Here is a 23906-nt window from a genome sequence, read left to right as displayed (position 1 = left end):
AAAGGAGAGCTCTCTGATGCATGCAGGAAAGGTGAAATGAACTCACATGAAATCTAAAGGAATATAGGAAGAATCGTGGTTTGTGTTTTAAGGACCTTATGCGGCCGATAATCAACCAAATGAGAGTGGAGAAGGGTGCTGCCATAGCCCGGATTGTTGATCTACGCACGCACACACGCACATGGATTTACAGCTCCAGCCTGAAGCGGATCGATATCCTTCTCGGTTTTTTTTTTTTTCTACGTCGGCTTCTTTTTTTAACAAGGGAGTGAAGCATCCTGGGATTTATCATCGCTTCGTTAGCGCTGAACTACAGTGAGGCGGCCCCCCCCCACCCTCCTCCTCGCTTCGCTCTCTCACCTGTCCATAACCTGTGTGGAAGTGTGTAGACTCTAGTGCATATTTGTGTGTGTCTGTGTGTGTGTGTGTGTGTGTGTTTCTGCGTGTGTATGTGTGTGTCTGGTTTGTTGTCCGCCAGAGGGAGTGTAGGTTATATCGCTTGTGGATGCGTTCGAGTTCAGTGCCAGCTTTTAATTAGGCGTAAGTGACTGTGAGTGATTGTGTCTGCTTGGTGATTGTGCTTCTACTTCCTGTTTTGTGCATGTAGATGTTTAGGCTATTCATTGCGCGGGCACGTCCTTAAGATGCCCAGCTTTTCTTCCGCACCACGCCCCCTTTCTTGTAAATGCCTGAGTATCACTTGGCCCCCAGTTTGACCCCTAAAACGCCCTAAGAGACGAAAACTTCGCCAGGATGAGTGACCGCTCAGGTGCCACCCCTCTGGCACCCATGACGCTGGAGGAGCCAGGGGCTGAACAAGCGTCTCCCCGTGCCCCGGGACCTCTGCGCTGTGGCCCCTGTGCAGTGTGGCCTCGCCAGCAGACCTGGCTGTGCGCCGTGCCCCTGGTAATGGGCTTTGTGGGACTGGGACTCAGTCTAATGCTGCTCAAATGGATTGTGGTGGGGTCCGTGCAAGACTATGTCCCCACTGATCTGGTGGATCCTAAAGGTAGCATCGGACAGGACCCTATATTTCTCTCCAAACCCAGTGCCATGCCCAAGGGGCCCGACATTCCCACCGCCACCACTACGTCAGCTGCCTCCACCACAGCGATGGTGTCGACTACCACGCCGCTAGCCGCGGACGGTACCGCCCCCGCGCCAAGAACTCGATCAGGGCCACCAGCAAATCACTCAGCCAATGGCAGCACTGCCAACGGAGACGGCAACCGCGCACCACACCTTCACAACCGCGTCGGCACCCGCATTACCGGGACTGTGGTTACCACCTCCACCACCACTCGCGCCACCCGACTCACCCCGCCTCCCAGCGTTAAGGAGGTCACGCCTCGCAGCACTGTCAGAAAAGGCGGCGGCTCCGGTAACGGACGTAACGGAGCCGCCAACTCAAAGCCGGGACAGACTTCTGCCACCTTCACCACCACAGCGTCCAGCACGGCTACGGCTACTGCGAAGACCACCGCCAAAGCGCAGCCGACCCCCTCCCAGCCGGCGGCCCCGGTCAAACCCACTTCGCGCTGGAATCACGCGCGCCCGGGCAACAAGGGCCCGGCCACACGCCCACACCACCGCTTCCGAACACGTAAGTTCACTTTTTATTTTTTGGGTGTATGGAGCCGTGTGAGCGAGAGCAGCTGTGTGAGGTTATCTGCGGAACTTGAGATGAGTGTTTGACAAGAGCTCTTTTCCGGGCCTTCAGAGCGGCAATAATGGTATGTCACTATAGCGGGCAGTTATCACATATAACTGTATCCATGGGTAAAAAAACCCCCATCTTTTGTCTGATATGCTTTGATATGACTCATGGTCTCAGAATATAAATTATTTCCTTTTTTATCCACATGGAAAGTGGATACTCCAGCAGCTTAACATTAATCGTATTCATTAGTACAGACAGATATCAGGGGATATTCTCAGTATTTTCACCCCTCTCGTCTTTATCTTTCACTTGTGCATTAATCCGATATGAATCTTACCTCCAGAGGAGGTTTTTTCTCGCACTCTGGTTTAAGCACCATTTAAGGCCGGGGTGCCATCGACTAGAATTTATTTTGTCTTTTCTGCCGGACTTGGGATGCTAAAGCTTTGTGATGGCTGCTGTGACTAAGGACAGCATATTTGTGTTATGAAAACAAATAGCAGGAGCTGGTGAGGTGTCAAAGTGGGAGAAAGGTTAGCTCTCACCTCCTGTCTAGAGGAATCAGAGATAGCAAGGCCACACATCTCATTTAGATGAGAGGATATGTGGGAGCGGGAGTGTCGCAGGTACGGCTTTCACACTGCAGGGAGATACTGAGCGGGGGGAAGGCTCAGAGGGGGAAATAAATGGAAACAGGGATGAGAGTAAGGTTGCAGAGGACAAGTGGATATAGATGAGGCAGGAAATGGAGAAAAAGCAGGAGCCGTACTTTGAAAAACAACAGAAAGCTGAAGAGGATGGCGAGGGAAAGGAAGAGAATGCAGGAAGCACAACAAAGCGGGAGAGTGAAGAGTGGGAGCCGGGAGAAGAGAGAGATGGCAGATGGAGTGGGCTAAGTGAGGGAAAGGCTTCAGGGAGACGGAGGGTATGAAGCAGGGGGAGCTGTGAATTTTGCATATTGAGCATTGTATAAAGAAGGAAGACTTCCTGATTATTCATGCCACATGGGACGTGTTTTTAACATCACAAGGTTTATTTTTCATATGTGGGCGGGGCAGGATGCGAGTGAAATCACGAGCACTGACTGCGTAGAAATGTTCCTGTCTCACACTCCAGGCGCTCTTATTTTTAATAACTTGTGTTGGAACATGGGAATTAATTGGCAGCTTTGATTTAAAACTCACTTTTAGCTCATGATCTACATTAAAACCGCCATATTCACCATGGCTTCCTCAAGGTGTATGAGTGCAAAGGAGGTGTATATCAGCAGCTGGTTGGGTATAAGAGTTTCCTCTTATTGGACGGCATCGATTCCACAAGCAAACTGTGATCAAGTGACATCATTTCCCTCCTCTTTACCTCAGGGCAAAGGAATGTGTTGGACATTGGATATTAAACCATATGTTTGAGAGAATATCTTGGTATTGTCTTGAATTCCCCTGTGACAATGGCTTCCAAAGGTGACTTACGTATTGGAATGCTCTCAGACAGGATTGTTTCATTCAGCATCCTCCTGTAGTACAATCCATTACTCTAGGGCCAATGACGTCACTCACGGCTGAGAGCTGCCAAACCGCTGAAGGCTGCCAAACCGGGCAGCCCCCCTGTGTGAACATCAGGACACATCTGTTTGGACTGTACTCTGTGAAAGGACACCGCCTTCGAAAGCTCCAGCGCACTTCCTATTTTTCTTTAACAGGACCCATGGCAACAGCAACAGCACTGACCATTCGTCCTTGGTTCCACCGCCCGTACATTCACACACGCTTAAACACACTATGGCCACATAAACGCAGCAAACAAACTGCTCATCCCGCCCGTTTAACACCATAAGGAAGAGAGATCAGTGTTGTACTTTGAGCAGATGTTGTTGATAAGAATAGGCCGACATGTTGGCCCACTTGTGCAATCTTTATCCCTGCATTAGTCAAAAGATCTGTCAAGCTACAGGTGGTACCAAAACAAGTCTCTACTATCCTCACTAAGTGTCAGATCGATGAGCGTTTCCAATTCTTCAGTGCACTCTGTTACTAAGTGTACCGCCAAATCTTTAAATGCAAGCCAAAAAAACTTTTTCTTCAAATCCTTTGAACCTGCAATATCGAGAACAAGCTGCAAATTCTCAGGCTCTTTCAAACACATCTCCATGGCAGCCAGTATCATACAAGCTCTCTGGTAACCTTTATAGTAAGAGATGATGTCAATGAAAGTGATAGAAAGCTTTCTGCAAAAATAGAGGTAGAAACAGATTCTCTGGTTTTATACCTGGCTGCTGTGTTTTTTTGATAAACACCAGAGGCGTGTGTGAGGTCATGTTCAGCTTCATACCTCAAAAGAAAGTCATGGTGGTCTTACAGCTCTGTTAGATTCGTAGAAGAGTCTGATCACACCATAGACTGTATAAAAGAAGTGGACCTATCCAATGTAACACCTGGATCCCACAGGATCCGTGGCCGGCGCGTTCCGTCTGCGCCGCGGTTCTGGTCCGTCGAACGGTGCGAGCCCTCGCCTATAAGAAGCGTGTCTGATCCGCAGCTGGATTCGCGAGATCACGCTAGGATTGCGAAATCACGCGATAACATCAATGTTAAACAGAGCAACACACAAACAACAGTTCAGTTTACACCTCCGAGGTTGATTATCTGCTCATTTGGATATCATCAAATGTTCTTTCTAAAAGATTTAAGTGTGTTGTTGTTGTTGTGAAAACGGAAAAAAAACAGGAGTCTGTACATGGTGTTTTATTTTGAAATGACCTGATGCTGTCTGCTGTTTTCGTGTGTGACTTCCTGTTTGGAACTATCTGCTCTGTTCAGCTTGACGCCTGCTTGAAGCAGCCTCCGTCAAAGATAGACCCGGCGCGTGTCTTTAGCGGAGTGACGCTTCTGGGATGCGCCGGAGACGGACCACGCGCGTGCTGTGGAATCACGAGCATTGACTTGAATGGGCGCATTCGATACTGGAGGTCGCGCCACACACGTAATGCGCCGGAGACGGATCCTGTGGAATTTGAGGGTTATATTATTAACTTTTTGGGTCGCTGCCATCTTGTTTTTTGGGGAGGAGCAAGAACTTATCATTTTTGGATGATAGGGTGGATACATCTCTATCGTAGTTGATAGGTTAGGTTTCTGTGTCGATCACAGGCAGCAATGGCCTAAAGCATAAGACAATTTTACACTAAATTGGACCGTAATTTACATAATGAACATTGTGCTGTATTGAAAATGGCTTGAAACTAGCAATTGAGTTCATGAACTGGTTAGGATCATGAAGTTTTCCCATCTGGTTTCATGCAATTGGAAAACAGTGGAGTCAGTACCTGTTCGCCAATGGAGAAAATTGCAGGTTACGTCCACTTCTTTTATACAGACTATGTATGGCCTGTACAAATTCAGAAAGGGAGGTAAAACTTTGAGGGATATGTCAAATGGGAAGTAACAGGGTTTGACTTTTCAGTTGCATATTTTATTGAAGTCTCTTGAAGTAGTTAAATTGCTGAGAGCCTTATTCAAAGAAAGAGTCTAATGGCCTCATTAACAGACATTCGTGGTAGAAAATAGGCCGAATAAGTGACTTCTTGTCCATCAAGAAGTATTAGAAACCTTTAGCAGGTTTCTTCATGAATACGAGCCTTAGACTTGTAAATGTGCCATCAGAAGAAAGAGATTGATACGACAGGCGTAGCTCGGGTTTAAACATGTGAACAAATGATTGAGTTCACCTGTTGAGTTTGATGCGTTCGTCCATTTGTTAGTCGTCTTATTTTGAAAATCTGTCCTGGCCAGCTCCTCTTCTGCCAACCGCAGCTGTAAATCCATTGGTTTATATTGAACACTAACACAAATAGACCATTAAAATATCATGTTACAACTTCCAGTCTTTGAGAATAATCTGAATTTACAAGAACGCTGTGTGTTCACAGAAGGAACCACTGTCTGTGTTATTTTCTAAGCCCTGTGCTAAATAGCTTCCAGTGTGTTATCCTGCCCTCTGTGTAGTATTAAAGTTGTTGCTATGGGTTAGAATATTGAAGCCTTTTCTTCACTGTATATTCCTTTTGTTCGCTGTGCACTTTATATTTATTCACATGACCCCTGTGTACAGCGTTTATGTGCTATCTTACATGCACAACACTAACACAGTGTTCTTTTCGGGAGTGCAGCTTGTTCTAAAGCTCGGCTGTGTCATGCTTACTGTAATAGTATGTAGAGCTGTGCAATGCAGCGTATTTAATGTGCTATTGTACATAGAAAATGTCTCGGTAGATGATGAAACGCCGCGTAAAATGTGGCCTCAGGTGCATCTGTCTTTCCACACAGTTCAGGGATCTCGTGTTTTATCATAAGTTGGGCGCTGATGATGTTATTCTGTACGTTCTTGGGTGTCAGATAATCTGTGGCGCATGTAGGAGGCAGTGACAGGATTTTTTCCCCCCACTCGACTTATTGCTATTGCTCCTGCTGTTTGGTGAAGATCTAGACAGGCTCCGTCCTTTGGGGATAATGACATATTTTACCTCCTCCTTTTATCGTTTATCCCCTCTTTCTCCCTCGCTCTCCCTTTTCTGCGAGCTCATTGTGTCCTCTTCCCATGTCATTGTGTTCCTCCGTCTATTTTTGCTTTGCTTTTGTGCTTTCTATCTCCCTTTATGCCTTAGCTGCTCGGCTCGCATTTCACGAGCATATGGGCAAGCACGGAAAAGCTGGCACACTTGCGAACACAAAGACAAGCATGTAGCATGTGTGTGCCCATAAACTCATGACTCTCATTGTTTTGTATCAGGGACTTTAACGCATCCCGCTCCACTCTCCACATATAAGTCCCATTGGCTCAGAAGTAGGGAAATAGCAGGCGAGTGGAGCAGTGCACAATGAAAGCCTGTTGGGAAACCATGGACGCTGGTGTTGGCTCAGGTCCCACTCCACTCCCCTCTCAGTTGTAAGAAATCTTCCTTAGTGAAGCGTGCTTGTAATTCCATGCACATCTCACCAGCCTGATTCCACACTTGTGAATCGCCAACCACATTCAAATCTTTCTCAAGGGATTCAAAGATCTGGTGTTGCCCTTTCTTTTTTTAATCAATGGCAGTTTCCTCTTTTGGAGAAGCAACCGAGTCAGTTTATAGGTGGGTCTTATCTTGAGAATATCATCTGTTTGAGAGCCAGACACGGCTATCAATGCGTCTGTAAATCAAGTGACTGAAACAATGGGCATTAAATCAGAACAGCTGCGCACTGAAGGCATTTAAAACAAGATGGAAAAGTGTTGCTGCTGCTCTGCCCGTGGGTTTAATTTATCAGCTGGCTCCTTTTGCACCAAAGAAAATGGATTTGGAAGATTCTTTTGGTTAGTCAGACATCTTGGAACTGCTGGTGCAAATAGATGGCTAGAGGTAAAGAGAGTTTGTTACCAGTTTGTCTGGTAGAATAACTTAGCATAAAAGGCTTTGATTAGCATGCTAAATCTGTCATGGCTAATGCAGATTTTATGTCAATACTTCAGTAACAGGTCAGGTCAAGTTAAACAAACAAAAACCAGCTTAACAAGAGGCTAATGTCAAATTGAATACTTGCCAGCTAACGGATAGCATTTAATCAGGATATCAGGCTAGCAGCAATGACTGTTATCAGCATGTTAAAGCTAACCTTTCTTTGCTATTACCATTGCAGAATAAGAGTCAGCTTCAGGAGGCAAACATATATCTTACGAACTATCATTTCAATCTGGATATCATGCTAACAGCTATGAGTTTTATCAGCATGTTAAAGCTAACTTCTGTTAGCCATGGCTAATGCAGATTCAGTGTTGATACCACAGTAAGGGCGTGATAAACTCCTTCCAAAAACAGAAAACGGCTTAACAAGAGGCAATAAGTACTTGCCGGCTAACAGGTAGCATTTTAATCCAGATATCAGGCTAGCAGAAATGACTGTTCTCAGCATGTTAAAGCTAACTTTTCTGTACCCTTACCATTGCAGATTCAGAGTCTATACTTCAGTAGCAGTGATTGGTCAGGGCAAGATAAACTCCCTCCAAACAGAAAGCTCAACAATAGCCAAACATATGGCTAACGAACTAGCATTTCAAACTGTATATCATGCTAACAGCTATGAGTTTTATCAGCGTGTTAAAGCTAACTTCTGTTAGCCATGGCTAATGCCGATTTAGTGTTGATACTTAAGTTAGGGCATGATAAAATTCTTTCCAAATCAGAAAACAGCTTAACAGGAGACAAACGTCAAACTGAATACTGGCCAGCTAACGGATTAGCATTCCAGTCTGAATTTCAGGCTTAAAACATTTGGTGGAATTGATCCCACACCCTTTTCATTTTGTTATCACTTCTTTGTCCATTCAATTAATTCAGCATGAAAGACCTTCTGTTAGCTATGGCTAATGCAGAATCACTGTCAATATTTCCGTCACAGGTTTGGGTTAGCGTGAGATAAACTCCCTCCCAAACAGAAAACAGCCAAACAAGAGGCAAATGTCAGACTGAATGCTGGGCCGCTAATGAAATAGTTCAGTCTGAGTTTGAGGCTAGCATCATAGAAACATGAAGTCAAAGCCAGTCTGATTTGTGCCACAGCGGATTTTTCTTTCCAGAAAGAAGCACACGAGAAAAGAGATAAGCGTTTTCTCTGATGTCAATGTAAAAAAAAAAGAACGGAAATTGATGTTTTTCCCGACACGAACGGCCCTGTTTCCTTTTTTTCTTGTGTGTTTGCTTTGTTTGTTTGTTCTTCGCTATACATGAAGCCGGCACAAAGTACTACTGTAGGACGAGCGGAGCGTGTAAGGGGGATTAAAAACAAAGATAAAAATCCAGTTTCCCTCTCTCTCTCTCTCTCTCTCGCTCTCTCTCTCCAGGGAGGTCAGGCTCAGATTTGCCGAGCTGCCTCTGAGGCCCCTCTGTCTCTCCTGAGACACGCTCTGCTTGTTCGCAGAGGCTGGCCCGAGCAGGGCTGCTCCTGCACAGTGTGTGTGTGCGTGTGCAGCTGCACCGATTTCACACATATCTTCCTGGTTGGAAAGTGAGCTCTCATGCATCAGCTAAGGAACATTTGAACCCAACTGTTCCTCAACTCAGCATGTGACTTATTGTAAGTCTCCGAAGAGTAGTGTGATGGTGCAATTTGATGTTGACACACTGAGTAATACTTTTTTCATGTAGCAGTGGAGCCGGTGCTTAGGGCTGTCATGCGCGCTGAATATGATTCAGCTCCAAGGAAAAACCTGTTTAACGCTGCCGCGATACAGATGTGAAATTGTCCATCCACGGTGGTCACTGCAAATCAGATTCTCATTTAAGTGGTTTTAGAGCAGCTTAATTATTTAAAATGAATGGGGAGTTATTTCAGTATCCATGGAGGGCTTGCATGAATGTTACAATACCAGAAATAGAAATTATTCATATTAGCATTGCTGCAGGAGGCATTAGCAAAACCATGCCCGGAGACATGGTGCAGCATGTAATTCTTCTGACAGTGTGAGCCGGCTGGCTTCCATGAGTGTTTCTATTATGCAGAAATATACGTATACAACCCCAAAGAAAGAGCGTTGGTTCTTTTCCAAATTAATTACTGTAAATTAATCTGGCAGACTCCTTAAAAAAACATCAACTATCTTTATAATATTCGCAAAGATGAGATTCATGAGACAGTAACTGCTGTGTGCACATGCAAATTAATGAATATGCAGCATTCTGCAGTGTTTGCCCTGAATATCCAGCCAGCAGAGACACTTGACACTGATGGGCACCAATTACAAAGCAGAATACATCAGTGTGTTCAGTCGGGAGGGGAGGGGGAGCCCGCAGACAAATTATCCTAGAGTGACAACCAGGCGAATGCTTGAAATTTTGTGGGAATTGATCCCATGCCCTTTCCACCCACTGAACTTAACACAATCAATATGAAAGAGGAGAGAGAGAGAGAGAGAGAGAGCCCCGAGAGGAAGGCGAACGGAGAGAGGAGAGGGACAGAAATGCGGTGAGTTGCATACAAAAGGGGGGAAAAAAAGACTTTATCTGGGGCGAAGACTGTCAAAAACCATAAGGCCATGCTTCAGAAGTAAGGATCCAGCTGCAAGGTAGAGGCATATACTCATCTCAGTTGAGTGAAAGAGCCTTGGCCAGACATTTTCCGTATCTCAAACCCCCCATTCTCCCCCTTCTATTGTTATCTCTCTCATTTTTATGCAGATTGCCCTGAAGGTATTATCCATATTTGAATTTTCAAATATTTCACTCCAATCCTGTCACGACAATGTCTGCATGATGTATCCTATACAGGACTGAATCTGAAGGCTGTGTAAATCAAGGTTATCTGTGTATTATATGATATTATACAACATATACATACCCTTTACGGCTCTATAGGTGGTTGCCAGACACTTTCAACGGGATGTTATTCTCTGCCTTGGACATTTTAGATGATACAGAAAAGCATGTATCACTCTTGGATCAGTCACCATTGGAGAGCTGAATCCATTACTGACTAAACAGGAAAGACTAATTGGCAACTATTTTCATTATTGATTAATTATTAAGCCAATTATTCAAACCAAAGTTGCTGTCGTTGCATTGTTCCAACATTTTAAAATTAGTTTTGTTATTTTGCGTACATGATTGTAAATTGAATGTCTTTACTTTTTGCACCATTCTGTAACAAGAAAACCAATGCCAGCCCTCTTTGTCCACGACTTGTAATACATTACCTTGTTGCATAATGCAGATGAGGCCATGCTAGAGACAAACAAGCGAGCACTGACAGGTAAACGTGAGCAGTATGCTAGTGGTTCGGACACACAAAGGTGAAACAGCTACTGAAATGTGTCATGTCGCCTCAGCGGTCCAGCGCAGAGTCGTCTGCGTAACATCCGAGAATAGAGCCTTGGATTGTTGTTGCATGCCGTCCTCCCTCGCACAGAGGACATTTGATCCCTGAGTTGAGCCTCTTAGGCACTTCCTCTCAGGCTGTGTACACATCCTGCCTCCCTGGGTTGGATCGACAGACCCTAACCGCGACCATGGCTGTAACCCTAACCTTAACCTTTTCTAACCTAGAGCGTTCAGAGCTTGTTGAGGGTGCCAAGTACAAGTACTGGGGGGACTTGGACTCAGGAAACGAAGGTCCTTGCCTCTCTGGTGTTTACAGGCAAGACCCTCAGACACCAAATATCTGACCCCACTAACAGAACAAGCCAAACAACCAATCTGAACTCTTTTATTGTGAAATTCTCCTGTAGATTTGGTTGATTCACTCTCCAGCCAATCCTGTCTAGTATTACAAACAAGGTATCCATTACGTTGTACCCACATGCAGGCCTACCAGTAAAACTTTGTCTTGCTGCTGTAAACAATATCCTATGAGATGAATCTGATGCTTTTGAGAGACATCTGACTCTAACGCAGCAGTCAGGGGACTCATATATTGGCGGAAGAGAGGCCTGCCGACTTTAAGTACTGGCTGAGGCCATCTTAGGGCTTCTTAATGTCACTGAGTGATTTATGTCGACAAAATGTCCACCGGGAGGTGGCAGAGAGAAGAAGAGGTACGAAGGGAGGGCTGAAATATTAATGTATGGGAAGAGAAACATGTGGAATGTGTGTTGGCCGGAAGTGTGAATAATTGATGAAGCCTCCCTTTTAAAAAGTGCTTGAGATGTCCTATACTCAGTGGTCTAATGGCAGGAATATGGTATATGATTTTACTGTGCAGCAGAGGCACAGGCACCAATAGTCTAGTGGTTTTTCACAGTTTTATATCTCCCTGGACACTAAATCAGAAGAACTTGACTTCTACTTCTGTATGGTCTTTTTATAGTTATTTCAAAGAATGATACCAGTATCAGAAATGCCTCCAATACTGCCTAAAATTCAGGGTGATCTGATGTGTCGGCTGCACAGTGGTTAGCCTCACAGCTTGAAGGTTCCTGGTTCGAATCCCAGTTGGGACGAAGTTGGCATGCTCTCCCTTTGAATGGTTCTCTCTGGGGACTCCGGCTTCCTCCCACAGTCCCAAGACATGCTCGATAGGTTCATTGGTGAACCTGAAATAGGTGTGAATGTGAGTGGGAATGGTTTTCTGTCAGCCCTGTGATTGACTGGCCATCCATCCAGGGTGTATCCGCCTCTCGCCCAATGACAGTTGGGATAGACTCCAGCCACCCTGCGACCCTCACAGGATAAGCTGTATAGATAATGGATGGATGGAGTTCTGATGCCGTCTCGGCTGCTTCAGAACATAGCAGGAAGAAGGAACAGGAAGTTGCGCTCTTCTGCCAGCAAACCTTAATGATTGGGGGCAACTGGAAACTATGGTTTCAGAGCGACAAGGAAGAACGGATGTTTGGTAAATTATAGAATGACAATAGCAAACCACAACAGTGTGTGCAGTTGGCGAGGGTATCATTAGTCAGAGTTAGCAAAATGTCAGCATGTTTTACACTGGAAAATTCCATCAGGAAAATGCCAATGTTAAGTGGATGCAACGCCTGAGTTTCAACGGGTATCACTGTTGTTGCCATACAGTGTAAAGAGTACAGACCAACAGACGTGAACAATAATGTGTATTTTTTTATCGCCCTGGAATCAGATTTGTACTTGGTATCAGCAGAAACAAAGTTCAGATGCCAAATTTGGTATCATGAAGGAAAAAATGGTATAGGGAAAATTCTGTCTCATTACATGGATGCTTTAAAAGTTCTCCCCACAGAGTTAACGGTTGCTAATGTCTCCACTGAGAAATAAAGGTGTTCTTAGCCCGAGGAAAGAAATAATCCTAATTGAAAGTAAACAGTGGGATCATTATTGTCTCCGAACATGACTCTCCCACTTTATATCTTTTCAAATTGGATGAAATGGAGAGTAGAGAACACTTTTAAAGACAGGGTTTAGTGTTCGCGATGAAATGTGTGTGTGCGTGCACGTGTGTGTGCTGGGGGGAGTGCTCACTAATTCACTCATTTTAATCACATGCTGTCATGCCTACTTACCCACAAGTCTGCCACGGCGCTCTCTTGCATCTTAGGAACGGATACTTAGTATGGGCCCGCGTCTCATCTACAAAAACCGCTGTCGTCTTTTCATCCCTTCACTCATTCATTCCTTCTCTCACCCGTTCATTCATGTGCGGAGAACACAGTGGCTTGCTGATGGCTCAAGGGGCACTGAGATAGAGTAGAGCATGTGGCTGAGGCAACGCAGAGAGGATTACAGTCCATCATATCTGATCTGAGACTGTTAGATCCCAATATTGAATTACGGACCCTGCGGGGTCTCTGCTTCCGTTATCAATTTGCAAACGCAGAAAGCGGAGGGATGGAGCTGGAGGTGGGGGTGCGGGGTTGACGTGTGGCTTTGAGGCAGGTTTCAGCGCGATGCGACGGATCTAATAACACCCAATTTTTTATTTTTTCTACGAGGGAGTCCAAGTGGCCGCACAAGTACAGTGCCATGTGTGATTTAGGTATTATGCAGCTTGAGTTCTCCCTTATTCACTTGGATATATGGGCCCATTTTGCAGGGATTACAGCTGCAGCGGCTGCATAAAGCCTTCATTAACCATTATGAAAACATATTTATGGCCCACATATCCTTTAAAGCAACATTTCAGAAGCTGTGTGAGAGGTTTTAAAAGGAGAGAAATACATGATATATGATCTTTTATGGCGGTAACAGTCCTTGTTAAATAGGCGAACCACTGTTAATGTCAGCTTGTGTAACAGAGTCATATGAGGCTTTATTTCATACGGTCCCGTTATAATTACTCAAAGTTTACATGGTAAGACTTTATATTTAACTGGGAGGACCTTCAAACTCCAAAATAAACTAATGAGAAAGATTATTTTCTTTTGCCTTAATTAGATAGGACAGCTGAAGAGAGACAGGAAACGTTAGTAGAGAGTGGGGGATGGCATGCACCAAATGATTGGGAGTCGAACCTGCGATTGGCTCGTCGAGGACTGTAGCCTCTGCACACGGGGTGTCCGCCCCACAGACTGAGCCAAACCAGCGCCCCATTTCACTCTCTTAACACTTTTACTAGTACGCCTTACCTTGAATAATCTAGCCTAGACTCTCCCACCGATTTGGTGTGGACCCACTGAGCGCAAACTCGCGCAGCTGAAAATTCGCACCCCATTTATTGTGTATTGAAAGCGAACAATTCGGCACTCAAAGCATGCTTGGATATCTAGCCCCAGACAAGAGGCGGCACTTTCTAACCGCTGTTCTCCCTAAATATGTAATCATCATGCATTTAAAGAAATCGGCGATATAATATTTAGTACATAAATTGTGGGGTCTCGGTTTGACCAGCGAGGCTGGGGCGCGAGTAGACCAATTGGTCGCGTGCAGTGGGTCCGTCTCTCCGTCTCCCGTTACTACAGCGCATTGCGTTAAAAATAAGGTGTGTCCATCTGTTGTTTTGCGCAGATGCCGTCATGTTGTCAAGCTGCCGCTTTGGGACATCTTCACCTGTGTGGCTGGGTCGGATTCAGGGGGATCTGCACACACCAGTAACAGGAATGAATTGCCTGTATGTTGACAGATGAGACGCACAGTTGGGGGGGAAATATCTCACCACTAAGATTTTAATCCAGTGTAGTTTCATTAACAAAAATAAAACTTGTGTGTCGTCAGAGTATTTATTATCAAACATCTATTTTTAGCTCGTCAACGTCTCGTCTTCGTCATGGAAAACAAGGTAGCCACCCCCAGCGATGGTCATAACTTTCGTTAACGAAAATAACACTAGCAGCTAATATATTATCCTCATTCATCCCCTTAATTCTCATATTCTTTACATGTTTTTTATTTCCCACAATGTTAGAATGCCTTACCCAACCTGGGAATGTAATGAGTTCAATGAACTCAGTGTGAGTGCTGCTAGCTTAAAGTTACAGCTCACCAAGCTAACGCACGCTCTGTATATTTGTTTTATTTGTGTAGCAGCTGGAGCAGGAATCAGCTTCACCATGGAGGTTCTTTCCAGGTCGTCTTTCCTCTCTTTCAAACAAGACACAGAAGTCACTGGTTACATTCAGAATCATTTACACCTTAGGGACTGTGTATCTCAGCGTCTGTGCAGTCACGACTTCAAACTGAGGTACACGCCGCATGTGGAGCATGATTTTCTCACCAGCCCTGCTTCGCACGTAGCATCTGGGTACATGACGAGCCGGCAGGAAAAGTGTGGATTGCGGAGGTTGCAGCAGTCGGATTGATTCACTGCAACGTGTGGCCCGCTGCCACCCCCAGCGACGGGAAATGTGCCACGGTGCCCCGGTTTGAGATGGAGAGGCTTGTTGTGGCGTGTGGAGGTGGAGGTGGAGATGGAGGTCACCTCTCTTTCTCTCCTTTATCCCTCCCACTATCATTCATGCCTCTATACTTAGACTCTCCTTCCTTTATACTCATCCTCTCGTCCTCTGTTTTAAAGGCAGCCTCTCTCTTTTTTGCTCTTCTTTGTGGGTTTCCTCAATTCACCTCACAATGCCGACGATGTGAATAGGAGCCAATGTGGGGCCTAATCTTAGGAGTGTACCGGAAGAGATAAGAGTATCATTCATCATTTCGTGTTAGCTGCTGTCGCCACTTCCTGGAAGGAATCTCCAAAGGAAATTATGAGAAGTGCAGCACGTTTTTTCACCTTTAGTATCATCAATTGTGATGCGCTTTCATACATTCGGTTCTCTTTTTTATACTGGACCTTAAACCTGCACAGGTGTAACATGCTGAGTCACTGCTTTCACAGACACATTCGCGCCTTACGTAATCACTGCCATTCACATATTTTTGCACCTTGCTGTACATGTCAAACTGGATCGCAAATAGATTGCCCAATTCATCTGTTATTTTCTAAAGCATTACATAATGCTAATATATTATGCCTGGAAGAACTTCCCTAATGTTTCCAATAATTTACACCTCTCAGAGCTGGTGTTTTCGCAGTGACAACCCTTTGTACTCAGATATTTATGAATACATTCTCTTACCTCTATTCTTCTCAGTTGTAAGTGAAAGCGAATCCCCCCACGTGCCGCCTTAGCGCTAGATGTTTTAAGCATGACATTAGCACCGTCCCAGATAATGAGAATTAAAAACACATCCCTCGAGAATGTGGTTTCTTCCTGACTCTTTGAATTGAGCCGAGACAATGATGCCTCATTCTCTTTAGTCTTTTATCTGAGACTCATTGTGTTACAATTCTGTTTCAGGTGTGGGAAGTTTTACAAAGAGTTCACACTGGTACATCTCATGGAGAAATGGAAATTGCCTCGGTAACATGCTCCTCTGCCATCCTTTTAAAAAGAGGCAGCAGCATATTCAACATCCTTCTGTTGCACTTCAGATCAAACTTTAACAGAGAGAGAGCCTGCTATCCCTGTTGTGGAGGGAAAGACAGGTGGACTCATATGCTCTTGTTACACAGCAGTGGTTTTAAGAACACTGGCTCCATGTGTCGTAAGGACATAACGGTAAAGTACTTTTTTATTGTACATAAAGTTTTATGTGGCTGAGGAAGAGACCACAGGCCAGACTTCCTTCATGGCTGGTCCTTTCTTCACTGTGGACTTCTGACATGTTGAGAGGAGGAAAAGGAAACTGGAGATGCTGCAGAATGTGATTCTCAAGATAAAATGGAGGCAACTGGATGGATGGAAAGAGAGATAAATGATGGATGGATGGATGGATGTAAAGAGAATTAAATGGATGGATGGATGGATGAAAGAGAGATAAATGGATGGATGGATGGATACATGATGGAAAGAGAGATAAATTAATGGATGGATGGATGGATGTAAAGAGATTTAAATGGATGGATGGATGTAAAGAGAGATGGATGGATGGGTCGATGGATGGATAGATGATGGAAAGAGAGATAAATGGACGGGTGGATGGATGGATGGATGGATGGATGAAAAGTAAATGGATGGATGGATGGAAAGAGAGATAAATAGATGGATGGATGGATGGATGGATGAAAGAGAGCTAAATGGACGGATGGATTGATGGATGGATGAAAAGTAAATGGATGGATGAATGAATGGATGATGGATGGATGGAAAGAGAGATAAATGAATGGATGGATGGATGGATGAAAAGTAAATGGATTGATGGATGGATGGAAAGAGAGATAAATAGATGGATGGATGGATGGATGGATGGATGGATGGATGAAAGAGAGCTAAATGGACGGATGGATGGATGAAAAGTAAATGGATGGACTGATGAATGGATGAAATAGAGAGAAATGGATGGATGGATGGATGATGGATGAAAAGTAAATGGATGGACGGATGGATGGATGAAATAGAGAGAAATGGATGGATGGATGGATGAATGAAAGAGAGATAAATGGATGATGGCTGGATGGATGGCTGAAGCATCACCTCGCTTGGACTTCTGATGTATTCTTGTGCCTGATCATTCAATCAGCCCATTTACACTCCCAAATTGTCAGCCATGATTGTGTTGCAGCTCGGACAGCAGTCCAACATGTCAGAATATGACTCTGTAGCTTCCCCTTTGTGTCATATCAGGTGTCTGTTCTCTACCTTTTTGTTACTATGTTGTTTGATGTCAGGTAAAGTTGTATAAAGTGCGCTCATGTCCACCTGAGGTTGAGGTTGGGTAATAGAAATGATTGAACCCAAAGCATGATTTGTTACCTAAACATAATCAAGTACTTTCAGTATCCTAACACAACCCGAGTGTGACCATCTACAATGTTGACCCTGTGTCAAAATCATTTCACATCCAAAAGTCCTAAAACATAAAATGATTGTCAGAAGCTTTATTTTGAAAATCAAAGATTTTGGTCATTATAATTGCTAACTTAGCAGCTTTATTGTGAAAGGTCGACCCCACGTTGCACATTTATTATTGCTGATTTGACTGCTCTTCAGTGCTACCCAGATATTCCTATTGTGCTTGGGGCCACAGACCGAGCTGTCGTATTTGATGAGGTGGGAGTGAGAATATAAACTGAAAGATGGCCTCATGCCCCTTGTGGAGTTACAGCAGACGCCATTATTTCCAGACACTGTGTCAGAAGCTCCAGGTGTGCAGATCGTGGCGTCGATGAACGGCGAGAGCGGGATGGAGAGAGAGAGATGGAGACAGGGATTGACTAAGGTCCGCTCATGTTAGTTTCCTGGGGGCGCGCACAGCTTGTCTCATGTGGTAATCCATGCATGGTAAAACCTTATCCATGGGGATAATGTCAACTCACTCCCGAAGATAACAAGACAAAAGCCCTCGCATGGCGCTCACTCTGGAGTGTGTTCCGTATTCCCCTAATCTGCCATTTTACATGGCTCTGTTCTATGGATTTGTTGCCTGAGCTTGCCGATTAACACAAACATACACACACTGTTGCATTGCACAGTTGCATTATGTCAAAAAAAAGATGGTGGACAGAAATGACATTTATTTTATTTCCGCTACATTAGGCGCCTTTTTCTGCTTGAGTAAACACAAGTACACAGTATAGCCGAAGCTTTTTGTGCTTACATCACCAACAGAATCAGCAGGGAGTAAACACATTCATCAGCCATCATGCCTGCCAGTGTTCAACATAATTTTACTCTTGGATTTAAGTGTACCAGGTGTTTTTATTACTCATGGCACTCATGGATGTTTGATTACTCAAGGCGAGTTGATTGAGCAGGCATAAGCGAGTTACTGTACGCCGCCCGCCGCGCTGAGAAGTTAAACGGAGGAGCCGCTTGTCAATTACCTTTGCGTAACAGTGTGTGAGTATGACGTGCCTTCTTTCATAGTGTGCGTATGTGTGTGTGAGCAGTCCTGTAAGGATCAAAGGATCATAAAAGGACATTTGGCAGCGCAGTTCATGCTCAAAGTAGCCTAAGAGATTCAAGGTTAAAGAACACTGAATCTTCACCAGACTGAGAGAGCATCCATCACATTAACGCCCAACCCGTCAGACAACTCAGTGAATTATATATTGAAAGCCCCCCAGAACATCACATGCAGGCAGAGACATCTTTCTCTCAGTCTCTCCCTTCCATCTGATGTGCCGCATTGAATCATTGATAGGACATCCACAAAAACAGCGCTCCGCCCTATAAAACACCTGTCACACTCAGCCTGAAAGGAATACAAACAGGGCGAGATGTGGAATCTGTTTTGATGTTTCTGAATGGGGAGATTGTGGCAATATGATGCGTATTGGGCCTTGTGTACAAATATATGAAAGATAACGCCCAAGGAGGTGTTCATTATCAGGAAATAATGGACTACGTGGAGGCCAGATTATATTTTCAATAGAGGAAAGTTGAGTTCATTATTCCTGATAATGGAACACCTCCAAAGCCATTATCCTGCTTATACCATAGTCACTGGTTAAAGCGAAAAAACAAGACCAATAATTTATGCTTTCATGCATTTTGCAGTCAAAATATAAAGTTTTAAGAAGCTCTCTCTCTGTTACCCTTATAATGCCTGAAGGTTTGACTCCTGCCTGAATAAGTCATTATCATCCCATCAGGTTAAGTGTTAGCTACGACTCAGCAATGTGCCTAGTCGTGGAATAGCTCATAGATTGCTTAGGCTCAGCTTTTAGCTAGAAAGCTAACGGTATGCTAGGAAGTTTTTGACGTCAGTTACGTTGACGTAGAGTAAATGTAATCCGATGGTATGTTGAAGAAGATGGCTAGCTAGCTAAATGGCCACATCATTGTCGCAAATCGGATTTTCACGAACAAATATGGGTTAGGGTAGTTTAGGGTTCAGCGGGGCAGTGTGCTTTTGTGTTACATGCGCGATCCTATGGTCGAAAATATACTGAAGGACGACGCTCCATGTTGTGAATAACAATGGATTTTTATTTTTATTTTTTCTTTGTTCAGCTACATCAAAGTTATCTTTCTACAAATAGGTTGAAATGTTTTTTTTAAATCCCTCATCGTTGTTAGCAGATTTTAGCTTATTGAAAATATACATGAATCTAAACGGAGGCTTTGACTTAGCTACCTGCTGATACGTAGCATAAGCATCAGTTTAGAATGTTAAACAGTTTTATCTGAACTATTAAGAAGGTGTCCATTTTAAGGAATTGATGGATACTCTTCAGCCAATCAGAATTGAGTATTCACCCAGGCTGTGATAATCGAAAAGATTTTTTTCCATAAAACAACAAAAACTTTGGCGTTCTCCTTCATATGCGTGTCCACACTCCAGTGTATCGTCTCCTGTTATGTATCTGTACTTGCTAAGGAAATGGAAACACCGAACCCTATTATGCATTTTCCATGACGGCTATTAATGGAACGGAATTAAGGGTTCGGTGCGAGCGAGACAGAGACGTTGTAGCCACTAATATGCTCCCTTCTCTAAGTCATAAAGAAAACTCTTTGATCCCAGCTGGAGTCAGGGATGCTTCAGGGATATGATGGAATTTTTTATTGCTGTTGTGGGAGAGCAATTGGTGGGGTTGCTTCAGTCCGTCGGTTTCGCCCTCTCTCCCCCTCATATTAACTTAAGCTTTAAAGCCTCAGCTGGGTACCCAAGTGACTAGTTTGCATGTTTTTACTCCTAAAACGTCTGTTTTACAAAAGGACTGCGTCCCCTCTGAATTTGCAGAGAGCGTGTGAGTCGGGTAAGGGTGGTATCGGAGCTGGCTGCCGGAAAGAGTGTGTGGCATTACAGAGAATAATGAAGATTAAGCTGAGATCTGGCGGTGGGGAGATTGGAGGGTCAGTGTGTAAGATCAATGTATGGAGGGAAGTTAAGATAGATGAAGGTGAGGGTAGACACATTTCCTGTTTCGCAGAAGTGGAGAGCGTCTTGATTAAAAGAGCCCCCATTTCTCCGAGCGGCTGCGTCCAGGCTTGATCAGATAAGGAAATAAAGCACAAGGCATAATTCATGGCCTCCTCCCCTGGCAGAGAGTTTTAAGTTGTCGTATATTTGGGACCACGAACAGCCTCATTCCCTCAACACTGTCATGATATGCTTTTTGTACTTAACTTGCAGGGGCTGTTAAGTATCAAAGTTCAGCCATCATTCACCACAATTCATTTGTCTTCACTAGTGAACATCTACCGCACAACATGCTGCATTATACTGCATTAATAGGCAGCCCTGTGCTTTTGTGTTGGGTCACGTCCAGGGCAAGGCCATCAAACTCTGCGACCAAGTCGGAAAATAGACCCGCACTTGTTCTTTGGTAATCCACAACAGCTGGTGTGTGTGTGTGCATATCATGTGTGTCAACACGTGCGCGCGTGTGTGTGTGTCTAAGTGTGTGCAAGGGACAGAGACAGAGATAGATAGGCCAGATGGGTCCAGCTGTGGATCTGGTGCCCTAGATAAAGGCGAGATGGGTGCCACCACCTTCATGAGGTGCCAGCAGATCATTTAGAGGAGGTGTTAAAAGCTCGAAGGCTTTGATGGACTCGAATGTCCAGCTGAGAGGGAGAGAGAGAGAGAGAGAGAGAGAGAGAGAGAGAGAGAAAGAGAGGGCTCATTAACAGCTGCTTTTTTTCCCCACATCATGAAGAATGTTAAAAATTAACCAGCTGACTGCAGCTTGTCTGTCCATTAAAAGGTTAAAATAACACATCACAGCTTTGATGGATCAATCAGGGAACTGTGCTTAACCTACGTGGCTTCTTAACACGGCCTGAAATTACCGGCTGTTTTAATAGTTTGATTTAATCGACCAAAAAATAGAAAAATTAAACATTACATTCCCAAAAAACAGGTCCAAAACGCCTTTTTTTTTCAATTCACAATAATATAACAGCTGCAACTAATATTTTTTTTATATCATTTGTGAATTTTGTTCAAAAATTTTCAATGAAATTTTAAAAACTTGTTTAAAAAAAGAACTGATCACAGCTTTCCAAAGCCCTACTTCCTACTGCCCACCTGTCACACTCATTCTGAAAGGAACACAAACAGAGCGAGAATCTGCTTGATGTTCCTGAATGGGGAGATTGTGGCGATATAATACATATTGGGCCTTGTGTACTAATATATAAAAGATAATGCTCAAGGAGGTCAACGGAGGAAAGTTGTTTCCTCTGAGTGCCTGTTAAAAGGAGGTTTCTCCTCGCCATCGTGCCGAATGTAGCTGAGTGCTACTCGTGGTGGATTCATGTTGGGTCTTTCTCTAAAGAACATAACTAAGAGTACGGTCTAGACCTGCTCTTGAGATAATGTTGGTTATGATTTGGCGCTATACAAATACAATTTGATTGAGTCCATTATTCCTGATAATGGACACCTCGATGGCTATTATCATCATTAAACCACGTTCACTGACTAAAGACAAAAAAAAGACCAATAATTTATGTTTCCATGCATTTTGCTTTCAAAATATGAAGCTCTCTCTGTTACTCTAATGCCTGAGGGTTTGACTGCTGCCTGAATAAGTTATTTTCATCCCACAGGGTTCTAACGCAATGAAAATGTTTAGCACTGCATTAAATAGAATGAGTGTTAGCTACAACTCAGCGATGGGAGTTACGCCTAGTCGCGGAATAGCTCATAGGCCGCTTTGGTTAATGTTACCGTTAGAAAGCTAATGGTATGCTAGCAAGTTTCAAAGTCAATCACGTTGCGTATCGTCGACGTAGAGTAAATGTAATTCGACAGCATGTTGAACAAGACTAGCTAGCTTGCCGGCCCAATCAACATAACGAAAACAAATATAGGTTAGAGAGATTGTGGCGATATGATGCATATTGGGCCTTGTGTACGAATATATAAAAGATAATGCCCAAGCAGGTGTTCATTATCAGGAAATAATGGACTATGTGGGGTGCAGAACCATATACTTTCAATGGAGGACGGTTGCTTCCGCTGAGTCCATTAATTCCTGATAATGGACGCCTCTAGGGACATTATCATCGTTATAGCATGTTCACTGACTAAAGACAAAAAAACAAGACCAGTAATTTGCCAATCACAAGTCCTCAACATTTTGGAACTTGAAAGCAGATTTTGAAGCACCTTTTCACTATTTTTCTTCAAAGCAGTCAAGCAATTAATCTGCTGTGAAAATAGCTCTAATCAATTAGTTTAATCGAGTCATTTTCAGCTCTGAATAATACAAAACCAGCAAATGTTCGCTTGATAAATGACTTTAAATGAACCAGTTGATTAATGAACTAATCGTTTCTTTACCCTTAGTTTTAAATACATGGAAACATCTGGAAAAATGTCCTTATTTTAAATCTGTGCTTGCGGCCTATAGCGGCCATTTCAGAGAAACCTCAGCACACAGCCCACTCCCACACAAACACTTTAATGGCCATTATGGGAGGAGAGGTGGAGAGCCCGGTGCTGGCCCTGTGGAGAGGAGGGGAGGGGGAGAGGGAGGAGGAGGTGAGGTAGCCGTGCCTGTGTCCTTTTTCCAGGGAACTCTAGGACAGAGAGAGCCTTCACCAGCACCCCAGGGAGAGGGAAGACAGATTAATGCAGAGGCTTTAATATTTCAGATGAAAACGTATTACTGCTCTCTAGCTCTTTCTCCTCTCTCTCTCTCTCTCTCCTCACCCTCCTCTCCCCTTCTTATGTCTTCCTCTTTGGCTAGGAGCATGAATGTGTTTTGCTGAGGGGTAGATTCCCCCCCCCACCACCCCGTCTAAAGCTTCTCCGTCCACTCATTGTGACAGGAAGTGGTAGATCAGCAGGAGACAAATCTAAAATAAGTCTGTCCGTTCGCTGTACTCCTGTGCTGAAAGCTCTTGACCTTGCAATCAACCCTCACCGTCTATGCCAACATCTTAAATCTATAAGAAGGGATATACGGCAGTTCCTCCTACTCGGCGATGAAAAACCTATTTAAGAGACACCAGTGACTTTATAGGTCAGACATCCGCCATCTTCAAACGTTAGGGGGAAAAAAATCCATTGTGATCACATCGCCCATCTGATCCGCTCGCGTCTATCCCGGCTTAAGAGTAAAGATTCAACGCATCGTATGTACAGCGTGCATAGGTTTCAGCCTATCTACAGGCAAGAAATCCAGGCTAAGAAGATTAGAGCATACATACCCTCTGCACATGTGTGTGCGATCAGGCCACATAAAGGAGCTCCATGAATGTAGGCTTACTGGCAATGTCAAAGCTCATCTCCTGCGGGACACGCGGACAATGCAGCCAGCTTTAAGAGACAGGCCGGAACAGTCTATCGCTTTTTATTGCTTTATTTAATGACAGCGATGTTCGGAGATACAATTAAATGTTCAAGATGTTTTCCATT

The 23906-nt window shown here is 44.2% G+C and overlaps 1 protein-coding gene across 1 annotated transcript in view; it reads left to right on the top strand.

The window, feature by feature from the left end:
* Positions 1-391: 391 nt before the first annotated feature.
* Positions 392-23906, top strand: part of nrg3b (neuregulin 3b) — a 233164-nt gene continuing 209649 nt past the window's right edge. The window contains exon 1 of the mRNA XM_069664997.1: positions 392-1603. Within this exon, the coding sequence (XP_069521098.1) occupies positions 754-1603 (850 nt within the window). The 5' untranslated portion in view covers positions 392-753. The remainder of the gene's footprint in view (positions 1604-23906) is intronic.

The sequence above is a fragment of the Semicossyphus pulcher genome, unplaced genomic scaffold (assembly GCF_022749685.1).
Source record: "Semicossyphus pulcher isolate SPU_LCO1_2020_fin unplaced genomic scaffold, fSemPul1.0.p SCAF_16, whole genome shotgun sequence".
In the NCBI taxonomy this organism is placed as follows: domain Eukaryota; kingdom Metazoa; phylum Chordata; class Actinopteri; order Labriformes; family Labridae; genus Semicossyphus; species Semicossyphus pulcher.
The sequence above is the reverse complement of the archived record's forward strand: the minus strand, read 5'-3'. Positions and strand labels throughout refer to the sequence as shown.